Raw genomic sequence first — 12,072 nt, forward strand, 5'->3', positions numbered from 1 at the left:
GAAAGAAATATAGACACTGCCACACCAGCCACATTGCAAGTGCCCAGTATATACATGTGGTTAGTGGCTATCATACTGGACAGTGAAGGTGTAAAATTAAACTTTAGGTTGAACCACATATAGGTCAAAATCGATAGAAAGTTCCCAACTCTTTATGGTACAACCTAACAGAGGATGAGATGACTGGATGGCATCACTGACTTGATGGACGTGAGTCTGAGTGAACTCCAGGAGCTGGTGATGGACAGGGAGGCCTGGCATGCTGCGATTCATGGGGCCGCAAAGAGTCCGACACTACTGAGCGACTGAACTGAACTGAATAGAAGTGAAGATTTCCCTGGTAGCTCAGAGGGTGAAGACTTCCTGCAAAGGGGGAGACCTAGGTTCAGTCCCCTGGTTGGGAAGATCCCCTGGAGAAGGGAATGGCAACCCACTCCAGTATTCTTGCCTGGAGAATTCCATGGACAGAGGAGCCTGGTGGGCTACAGTCCGTGGGGTTGCAAACAGTTGGACATGACTGAGTGATTGACACATACATACACACAACAGAAGTGAAATGGGACTTCAGTTCAGTTCAGTTCAGTCGCTCAGTCGTGTCTGACTCTTTGCGACCCCATGAACTGCAGCACGCCAGGCCTCCCTGTCCATCACCATCTCCCGGAGTTCACTCAGACTCACGTCCATCGAGTCTGTGATGCCATCCAGCCATCTCATCCTCAGTCGTCCCCTTCTCCTTCTGCCCCCAATCCCTCCCAGCATCAGAGTCTTTTCCAATGAGTCAACTCTTCGCATGAGGTGGCCAAAGTACTGGAGCTTCAGCTTTAGCATCATTCCTTCCAAAGAAATCCCAGGGCTGATCTCCTTCAGAATGGACTGGTTGGATCTCCTTGCAGTCCAAGGGACTCTCAAGAGTCTTCTCCAACACCACAGTTCAAAAGCATCAATTCTTCGGCGCTCAGCCTTCTTCACAGAACAATTAAATCCATTCCTTTGTTACAGAGGGAAGAACTGAGGCCCACTGAGCCTGAGGTTCCACCTAGACAGATGAGAGCCCGGTTGGGACTGAAACTAAGATTTCATGAGGCTTGTGTGTCTGTGAGCTCCAGGATTCTCAATTCTGTCTGGTTGGCAGTTGGGGCTAGACCATCCCCTATAGTTCGGAGGATGTTTAGCAATGTCCCTGGCCACTACCTACCAGATGCCAGTAGCACACACTCCCTAAATTGTTACAGGGGCTGAGTAGGGGGAAGGATGCAGGCATTCAATGCCCAGTAGCCCTCGGGGAGCGTAAGGGCAGGACAAAATTGCCCCAGGCTGAGAATCACTAGTTTAGTCGAAATAGTAACTGCTTTCCATTCTTTCCCTTCATTTTCAATTAGCCAAGGATGGAGAGAGAGTGGGGACCTAGAGATCCTTGGGGGTGGGTTCCCCCCTGGGGAGATGGGGTACTCATGGGGGAAGGGTGTCTGCCTTAGTTTATGGTGGAAAAGTTGATGGAAGCTTATAGCCCTTTTTTTCTCTGCAGCTCTAGCAGCGTCTGGGGCTTTTTAGGCAAACAACTGGCTTCAGCCCTAGAGATAATTAAACCCATCTTTTCTCCTTCTCCCCACCCCATCCCCTAAACCCTTTGGTCCATTCAATTCACAATGATAACATTGTTCGAGCAACACTGCACACATGTTGACACCGGAGTGTTTAATCTTGCGGTACAGTAATTCCTTGCCCCACCCCCACCCCACATCTGCGCGGCTGCCACGCTTATGACAAAAAGCCTGGCCGCCAGTGGGCTCGCCTCTGCGCCCCCCATCCTGGGATGCAGCCCCCGGCATCTAACAAGGAGGCAGTGTCTCTGAAGACCCTCTCGGAGCGCCTGGTGCTAGGGCTCCAGGTGGTCCTATTGGCAGCCAAAGCATTTGGTGGAAAGTTCGAGAGTTGAAGAGGCGGTTCAGGGGAGACAATGCTGCTTGTGTGCCCTCTGCCAGGCAGGGCCCACCCCCTGATTTGGGGGGCTGGGGAGGGATGATGGGGAGACGGGTAAATGCTACCCTACCTTCAAGCTGTCAGCCTCCCTCGGGGTGACTCTGGCACGAGCAAGATTTACAAAGAGGGACCTGAGCAGGATGCAGTCTTCACTCTGAATTTAGCTTTTAAGGAGATTACTGTTGTGATCATGTCATGTGTGTTGAGAGCTTGAAGTATACTTTAGGGAGGTCTTTTTTCTTAATTTTAATTTTTTGGTCATACTGTGCAGCAGGAAGGATCTCAGTGCCCCAGCGAAAGATCAAACCTGTGCTCCCTGCAATGGAAGCATGGATTCTTAACCACTGGACTGCCAGGGGAGTCTTAGGGGTCTTTTTTTTTTATCATCTACCCGGCTAAGAGTTTGGCAGTGGTTCCTGGTATGAGGGAGAGAGTGTGGCTGAGTGGGGAAGTATTCAGACCAGCTGTGTGGCCATAGGCAAGCAACTTTGCCCCTCTGAGCCTCAGTGACCTCATCTGTAAAATGGAGCCAATGCATGTGCTGACTTCTGAGCAGGGGTTTTATAAGAATTTGAGGAATTGTGTATGTGTGACATGTGATGTTGCATTCAGGCCAGTGGGAGGGCTTTGAGACTGGTGACCATCTACCTCCCATCAATAAGATGGCTGCTATCAAAACAGATCATTAGAAAATAAGTGTTGGTGAGAGACTGCGGAAAAAATTAGAACACTTGTGTGCGTTGCTGCCTGCGAGAGTGCTCCATCACTGAGTCATGTTCTACTCTGCAACCTGTAGACTGCAGCCCACTAGGCTGCTCTGTCTGGGATTCCTCAGGCAAGAATACTGGAGTGGGTTGCCATTTCCTCCTCTGGGGGATCTTCCTGACCCAGGGATCGAACCGATGTCTCCTACATCTCCTGTGTTGCAGATGGATTCTTTACTGCTGAGTCGCGGGGGAAGCCCTGCATTTTTACCACATTTAAAAATGATGGCTCTTACCTAGCTTGGGGTTTGGGTGGGTGTCAGAGTTACAATCCAAGTGAGCTTTTATCAGTTTCTCTCCTCTAGCAGGTCAACAGTGCTCTCTCCCTCATATTGGGCAGTCAAGAAATTCTTGTAGAATTAATACAGTGGGGGGCAAGGAGACATCGAAATATTTTCATGGCAGGGTTTATCATCTTAGACTTTTAGATGATGTTGCTTTTCGCTATGTTTAGGACTGTCTCCTCTCCTCTTCTGTAAGAGCAACAGGGTGTATCAACGCTCATGTTATTAAGAGAGCATTCTCCTGTAATGTTTGTTGCTATGCCTGTTCACTTCTCTAGAACTCCCAATTTACGGTATGCCTCTGGCGGCTTTTTCAAGCTCCTTAATCTTGCCATGTAAATCTTGGAATGAATGAAGAGCCATCATCGAATTTCACATCCTTGAAGCTGCAGGGCCGTAAATCACTAGGTGACAGCAGCCTTGGTAACATCAGCTCCAGTGAATTCTGGCATGTGCCAGAATCTTCTGAATGGATCGTATCCCCCTAGGACAGGAAGGAGATGGGGTTGAAAGCTTCAGAGTGAAATCGGTTTGGGGGGTGGAGAGACTGGGCCAGGGGATCCTAAGCAGTCAGGGGTCTTTGAAAACTCAGCTCTAGTTTCTGGTTATACTGTGGACTTTGGTTGGTTCTGCTGGTTCTCAGAGCCTCTTGAAAGGGGTTCAAGGGTCTGCTCCCGGCCCATAACTGGAGCTGTGTGGTCCAGACTGAGCTCCTGAGCGAGGAACAGACTTCTGATGCTGGACTTACTGTTTTTACGTGGAAAGTGTTCCTTAGCTTGTACAGTTCTGGGTCCCCTCTCATAGATTAGCTGCATCTTAGGGAACAGTGAAAGGATCGCATAGTCTGGAAAGTTAACTAAGCTTTTTCTAAAAACCGTAAAGTTTTTGGAAGGAGCAGCTGGGCCATTAACATGATTACTACTGTTTATCAAGTCTTCCTAGCCCTGGCCGGGAGAGCTGCTGGAGGAGGGAGTGGAGGCAGCCTTGTATGGGTGGACCGTCCCCCACTCCCCACTCCATGGTGCAAATGTCTCTCTTGTGCCGCTGGCCACAGTATTGATCTTTCTGCCTTTTCTGCATGGCTGTCTTGACCATGACCATTGCCTGGGGTCTCTGAGCAGCTGATGACCAAATCCCGTGAATGGTCACCCTGCCCCTGTTATCTGAGTCTGGCCACAGGCTGGTTGTCTTATCTGGCCTATCTCTAGTCCTGCTTCTTTCCCTGGACTGAGTTCTTCCCATGTCTGTATTCTCCATCTCTCATGCAATAGTGGTTCGAGGGCACTACATTTTTCTCTTGTGTGTGCCTCTCTCCCACAAAATGTGATCCATAAATGCAACTCAGGAGTCCCCAGTTGGACTCTCAAAACTCCCATCAACTTTCCCGTGTGGATTTCCTGCAGGTCACCTCGAGTTTAACCTGTCTGCCTCCACATGTGTTTTCCTCCTTCCTGCTTCGCCTGTGGGGTTCTTCCTCCCAGTTACATCCACTGCTGGCATTACTGCACTCCAGGCACTCCAGGCTAACACTCGGGGACCCTTCTCCATGCCCCTTCCTTCACAATGCTTACCTTTGACCAACCTTTGGTTTCTGTGCATTCGCAGTCCTGCTTCAAGGTGTTTACCTCATAGAACTGTGTTCACCAAAAAGCAAGAATGTTCATCATGGCCCCAGTTGTGATGGTCCCAAAGTGGAAACTACCCAGATGCCTACAGAAAAGTCAGCTGTGGCCTGTCCATACAGTGACATCCAGTACAGCAGCTGAATGAGTGACTTGCTGCTCCACGCAGCCACAGAGCGGGTGGGGGGCACACACGGTTGATCGAAGGACGCGGATGCAGGTGGGGAGACCCCAAGTGGGAAAAGTGAGTCTGTGCTATCGGGTGTTTGCATGGCGGTCACCTCTGGGGACAAGTGAGGGTCTGGTATTAGGGAGGTGCCCTGCTGGGGTGTCTTTGGCGCTAGTCGTGAATGTGCTGTGCTGTGCTCTGGGGGCGTTTGTGTTGAGAAAATTCACAGAACTTCACGAACACTTAGGTCTGTGTGCTTCACTGCATGTATGCTGTTTTAAAAAATTGTAATTCGGGAATTACACGAAGACTAATGTATTGAATCCGGTAGATTAATGGAGCCCTACTAGGCGTCAGGCTGCGCGGGACAGTGGAGGTTCAGGATCGAGACAGTCACTGCCCCTGGCCCCAGAGCTGGTCAGGGGGTCAGCTTGTACTTGTACATTATCCGCGTCTGAAGAAAGCAGCTTTCACAGTGGATGGCCACCTGGACACCCCCACTGTTACCGGGACATGTTTCTTGCCCGCCCATTCATTGCCAGCTCTGTATATAATTGGGGAGGCTTTGTGGGTGGCTCAGATGGTAAAGAATCTGCCTGCAGTGCAGGACACCCTGGCTGGATCCCGGGTCAGGAAGATCCCCTGGAGGAGAAAACGGCAACCCACTCCAGTATTCTTGCCTGGAGACTCCCATGGACAGAGGAGTCTGGAGGCTATAGTCCATGGGGTCGCATGCACATTTTATTTCTCTTATGGTGATTGTTTCTCTCAAAGCTCATTTGAGAGGCTCTGTAACTACGACAAATGCAGTTATTTTCCATTTGCCTGGCTCTGTCCTAAACACTACCTCCTGTGATCTTCCCTATGAGAAAAGGCCAGTGTTAACCCTGGAGGAAGGGGCACACACACCGGTCAAGTAACTTGGCTAAGACCTCACCTGGCACAACTGATACTTAGTGTCAGGCCGCCTGGCTCCTGGGAGTATAAAGGTTAACAGTGTGGGTTTCAGAGTTCAGCCACTCACCTAACTTGTGACCTTGGGCAAGTTACCTGGCCTCCTTGAGCCTCAGTTTCCTCATCTGTAAAATGGGGCTAAATCCTGCCTCCATGTTCTAGCATGTGGTGGCCAACAGTGCTCAGTGTGAGACCCATCACAGAGCACACAATGGGCAAACATACATTTTTGTACTTCTGGGTTCTTCAGCTCTCTTCATTTGTAAACTGGAGGTCCACACCCCCATTCTCGGCGTGGCCTGGCCTGGAACAGGCAGTCATCACCAGGGGTTGCCAGTTATGGACAGGTCTCTATCAAGCATAGGCATGATGCTTGGACTCTGAGCTGCAGAGTGAAACCCAGTCACTAATGAACTCTTGGTACCCATGTGTGTTTCCTTCCCTTCCCAGTGGAACATGACAAAGAGTTCTTCCACCCGCGCTACCACCACCGGGAGTTCCGGTTTGATCTCTCCAAGATCCCAGAAGGGGAGGCCGTGACTGCAGCTGAGTTCCGCATTTACAAGGACTACATCCGGGAACACTTCCACAATGAGACATTCCGGATCAGTGTCTATCAGGTGTTGCAAGAGCACCTGGGCAGGTGGGTACCATCCCGGGGCCTGGGCGGGGTCCTGAGCTCCTGCTGAGAGGAGGCAGCGGCAGAGGATGAGGCACGGTCTGTCGTGGCTACTCCCCATGTTATTGTTGTTCAGTTGCTCAGTCGTGTCTGACTCTTTGCGACTCCGTGGCCTGCAGCACATCAGGCTTCTCTGTCCTTTACTATCTCTTGGAGATTGTGCAAACTCATATCCGTTGAGTCGGTGATGCCATCCAACCATCTCGTCCTCTCTTGCTCCCTTCTCCTCCTGCTCTTGATCATTCCCAGCACCAAGGTCTTTTCTAATGCATCGACTCTTCACATCAGGTAGCCAAAGTATTAGAGCTTCAGCATCAGTTCTTCCAGTGAATATTCAGGATTGATTTCCTTTAGGATTGACTGGGGGAGCACCAACCACATGCCAGGCTGTTTATCTTTTTTAGAGAAAGTGTATGGTGTAGGTTGGGCATCCCTGGTGGCTCAGTGGTAAAGAATCCACCTGCCAATGCAGGAGATGTGGGTTCAGTCCCTGGGTCAGGAAGATCCCCTGGAGAAGGAAATGGCAACCCACTCCAGTGTTCTTGCCTGGGAAATCCCATGCACAGAGGAGCCTGGCGGACTACAGTCTATGGGATTGCAAAGAATCAGACACAACTTAGTGACCAAACAACACAGTGGTGTATGTCACCATTTCTTAAAACTATCACCATCAGCAGGTTGGGTCAGGAATAGGGACAGTCACGGGAGCCTGCAGTTGTGTGGCCCCCTATGGATATTTATGGGTCGCCTGGGTCAGTGTGTCTTTAGGGGGATGAAGAAGAGGAAGAAGCATTTTTTGCCGTCTGCCTATCTCCCACACATCACTGAAACCCAACATGTGATATAAGGGCACCAATGAAAGTGGCTGTTTGTAATGAAATGTTTAGGGGATAAAATCCACAAATGAAAAATAAACAGGCAGAGAACTCTTAGCCTTCCAAGAATCTTGAGGTCAGGAACTGGAAGCTTCTGTTGAAAGACTTTAATTTCTTGAGACCTTTCAGTTTTGTTTCAAAGTTCTCCAAGGGGTGAGAAGGCTAAGAGAATGAGCTGGAACATTCCCCTAACAGGGACATTCTGAAGTCCGGAGGTGGACGCGACCTAGGTCGTGCGACCCGGTGGCTGAGTGTTTAGACATTTTGGGATGTCGGACCTCCCCCTCCCTACCATTCATCATAATTAATGGAAGGAAGACAGTGTGGGTGCCTCCTTTCTGCTGGACTGTGCTGGCCTCTTCAGTGGGAAAGGGAACCTGTTAGCACATTGGGCTTGGCAAGCACTGTCACTTGGGGGGTCATCTTAAATACTAGAAAACCAAGTTTTTCTTGACTGTTTCCAGTGTTTTGTCTTAGTTAACTGTCTCTGCCCCCAGTTTCTTGAGTTCTTTCAAATCAGCAAGTATATTTGTGCATTTAAATATTTTTACAAATGGTATCTCATCTTGCAGTGTCTCCTGAACCTACATCTGTTACTAAACCTTCATGGTCTTGACCGTGAACCTTGTTGATCCTTTCACATCACTACCCGGGAGTATCCTTGTTCTTCTCATCACCATGCATCTCCCATCGCGCGGGTTGTGCTAGAAGGTATTTAGCCAATTGTCTGTGTGCACATGCTGAGCTCTCAATTTTTATGAATTATAAACAGCATGGGCTGTGTGGCCAACACTTGCCTATCAGTCAGATACAGTTCTAGAAACAGAATTGTGGGGTCGAGGGCCCACACGTCAGTAACTCTGATAGACTTGGCTGAACTGTTCTCTTTGGAGGTTATGTCAGTTTATACTTCCACCAGCCACATAGAGGAAGCCTGTGGCCCTTATGGACTCCCGAACATGGTCTTATCAAACCGTTCTGATCTTTGTTAGTCTGTCTGATGGGTGACAAATGGCATCTCAGTGTGGACTATATCTGCATTTTAGGGTCCCCACTTGTCTGCACTTTCCTGTACTGCCCCCCTGCTGGAGAGGATTACAGACCCTTCCAGCGGGGAGGGAATGTGGGTGTGGTTCTGGGCAGGCAGCGACAGCCTTGTCAGTCACCTCCAAATCTTGCTGAAGGCCCTCAGAAGCCCCAGTTAACCCTGGCAGTCTGGACCCTGGCTCCCAGACCCAATTACAACAAGAAGCATTGAGTTCACTCCCCCAAGGGCGACATATGTCTGCTCCATACTCTCACAAAGCCCCTGGGGCTCTTGAACAAGAGCATATGTTTGACTGTATTTTTTTAGTGAAGGCTGATGTACTGAGGGTGAGGCAGGTACCCAGAGGCTATTGGTTAATGGCACTTGATTGGTCCACTTGTGCAAACCTCGAGCCCAGCTCACACTCTGGGCTTTCTGGGAGGCTCCCCAAACCTGCCTCAGAAACCTCCATCAAGAGGTTTAACCTCAGGAATGTGGCTGCCCCAACTGGGTTTGGCTGAGCAGGACTGAGAGGGTTGATTGGTGTCACCTGGGTGGCTCTTCCTCCAAGATTTCCAGGCAGGAATGTGCTCCCCCTCCCTGGCCGGGTCACTGGGGTCAGCTGGGATGCTGCTGATGTGGGTGGAGCTTGTTTCAGGACTGGAGTGTCCTCAGGCACTGCCCCTGATGTGAGGAGCACCCCAACTAGCACCCCAAGCACCTGCGATGCTTTCTCCCTCTGGTCCATGTGCTGGGAAGAGCAGCAGAGACTCAGTGATGGCAAGATGGGGCTGGTGGGCACGAGCTCCCCTCACAGGACACAGAGGCCGGTGCATTTGGAGAGATCCATAGGAACCCAGCCATTCACTTACTCAACCACCTCTGTTAAACCACTGGGATAAACCAGCCCAGCTCATGGCGGCAGGGACCTTGTCTCAAAGCTGGGCAGTTTTTTATTTTCAATTTTTTTTTGATGTGGATGATTTTTTTTAAAGCCTGTATTGAACTTGTTACAATATTGCTTCTGTTTTATGTTTTGTTTTGCTTTGGCCATGAGTCATGTGGGATCTTAACTCCCAGGGCAGGGACTGAACTGTCATCCTCTGCATTGGAAGGCGAAGTTTTAGCCACTGGACCACCAGGGAAGTCCCCGTCGGGCATTTATAAATCCCCTCCCAAAGCGCCACACATGGGGTGGCTGAGAACAATAGAAATGTGCTCTCTCACAGAGCTGGGGGCCGGAAGTCTGAAATCCGGGTGGCATCTGCAGGAACAGATCCTTCGCTTCTCTTCCAGCTTCTGGAAGAGGCTGGCCTTTGACTGCATCCCTGGCTCTCAGCTACACTGCGCTGGTCTCTGCCTCTGTTGTCACACGGCTCTGCGGGCTGTCTGTGTGCCTCTCCTCCTCTGATAAAGAGACCAGTCATCTTGGCTTAGGGGCTGCCCTGCTCCAGCACGACTTCATTACTTACCTAATTACATTCGTAAAGACCCTAATTCTAAAGAAGGTCCCATTCAGAGGTGTCTGCGGCAGGACTGGAGTGTATGTTTGTAGGAGATACAGTTCCATCCATAATAGGGTGAGGAAGATGGGCAGTCAACAACTTAGCAAATAAGTAGACCCACTGGCCTGATAAGGCGATTGGTGTTCCTAGACGGCTTGTTGAGCTGGAGGTGTTTGAATGACTTAGAAGGATCTGAAATGGGGTGAGGAGAGGGTGTCTCAGGGAACTGTAGGGGCCACTGTCTTGAGGTGGAGACAAGCAAGCGTGGGTTGTTGGAAGGACAGAAGGGAGGCAGTGATGCCAGGGTGGGGCGGGCCACCAGGTCCTCGCTTAGATGAAACACCAGCCTTTGGCTTCCACAGTGGTTGCCGGCAGCTCCTCGTCTTTCTGCCTGTGTCAACTTGCTGTCTTCGTGGGCACCTGGTTCCATCGTAGTTTGAAGTGGCCACCTCCTCACCCCTGCCTGAGATCTGGGGGTTGAATCTGGAGGCCCAGGGAAAAGAGAAGGCCTGAGTCACTGTGGTTGGAAGAGGAATGGGCAGGACAGCTGTCAGTGGCTCTGTGGCCAGCGTTGCAGTTCGTCTTGATGAGCAGCTTAGCCGTAGGCCATCTCTGGGGACGCTCAGCTCAGCTTTGGGTTCCTGCCTCAGGGGCCTTTGGGCTTTGCTGGGAGACCCAGTTCCCCATCAGCAAGTGTTTGAGTACCTGCTGTGTGTTGGGTGGTGGTGGGTGTGACCGGACCCCAGTCCTTGCCCCTCGAAGAGGTGACATTCAAACAGAGGCGGTGGCATAGGACGATGTGGCAGGTGGAAAGTACAGTGTAGAGCAGGGAGTGGACAGAGGCAGCCAGTGGGCAGGCGGGGCTGCTTGCTTTAGACTTCCAAACTTTTTTTAATTTTTAAATTTTTTATTTTTTTTATTTTTTTTATTTTATTTTATAGTTTTTTATTTTTTTAATTTAAAAATCTTTAATTCTTACATGTGTTCCCAAACATGAACCCCCCTCCCACCTCCCTCCTCATAACATCTCTGTGGGTCATCCCCATGCACCAGCCCCAAGCATGCTGTATCCTGCGTCAGACATAGACTAGCGATTCAATTCTTACATGATAGTATACATGATAGAATGCCATTCTCCCAAATCATCCCACCCTCTCCCTCTCCCTCTGAGTCCAAAAGTCCGTTATACACAGCTGTGTCTTTTTTCCTGTCTTGCATACAGGGTCGTCATTGCCATCTTTCTAAATTCCATATATATGTGTTAGTATACTGTATTGGTGTTTTTCTTTCTGGCTTAGTTCACTCTGTATAATCGGCTCCAGTTTCATCCATCTCATCAGAACTGAATCAAATGAATTATTTTTAACGGCTGAGTAATACTCCATTGTGTATATGTACCACAGCTTTCTTATCCATTCATCTGCTGATAGACATCTAGGTTGTTTCCATGTCCTGGCTATTATAAACAGTGCTGCGATGAACATTGGGGTACATGTGTCTCTTTCAATTCTGGTTTCCTCGGTGTGTATGCCCAGCAGTGGGATTGCTGGGTCATAAGGGAGTTCTATTTGCAATTTTTTAAGGAATCTCCACACTGTTCTCCATAGTGGCTGTACTAGTTTGCATTCCCACCAACAGTGTAGGAGGGTTCCCTTTTCTCCACACCCTCTCCAGCATTTATTGCTTGCAGATTTTTGGATCGCAGCCATTCTGACTGGTGTGAAGTGGTACCTCATTGTGGTTTTGATTTGGATTTCTCTGATAATGAGTGATGTTGAGCATCTTTTCATGTGTTTGTTAGCCATCTGTATGTCTTCTTTGGAGAAATGTCTATTTAGTTCTTTGGCCCATTTTTTGATTGGGTCGTTTATTTTTCTGGAATTGAGCTGCATAAGTTGTTTGTATATTTTTGAGATTAGTTGTTTGTCAGTTGCTTCATTTGCTATTATTTTCTCCCATTCAGAAGGCTGTCTTTTCACCTTGCTTATATTTTCCTTTGTTGTGCAGAAGCTTTTAATTTTAATTAGATCCCATTTGTTTATTTTTGCTTTTATTTCCAGAATTCTGGGAGGTGGGTCATAGAGGATCCTGCTGTGATTTATGTCTGAGAGTGTTTTGCCTATGTTCTCCTCTAGGAGTTTTATAGTTTCTGGTCTTACATTTAGATCTTTAATCCATTTTGAGTTTATTTTTGTGTGCGGTGTTAGAAAGTG

The 12,072-nt window shown here is 49.2% G+C and overlaps 1 protein-coding gene across 1 annotated transcript in view; it reads left to right on the forward strand.

The window, feature by feature from the left end:
* The window catches only part of BMP7 (bone morphogenetic protein 7), an 84,365-nt gene that overhangs the window by 24,693 nt on the left and 47,600 nt on the right, over nt 1-12,072 (forward strand). The window contains exon 2 of the mRNA XM_052650977.1: nt 6,224-6,416. Coding sequence (XP_052506937.1) covers nt 6,224-6,416 — 193 coding nt within the window. The remainder of the gene's footprint in view (nt 1-6,223; nt 6,417-12,072) is intronic.

This window comes from Budorcas taxicolor, chromosome 13, assembly GCF_023091745.1.
Source record: "Budorcas taxicolor isolate Tak-1 chromosome 13, Takin1.1, whole genome shotgun sequence".
NCBI classification, from domain to species: Eukaryota; Metazoa; Chordata; class Mammalia; order Artiodactyla; family Bovidae; genus Budorcas; species Budorcas taxicolor.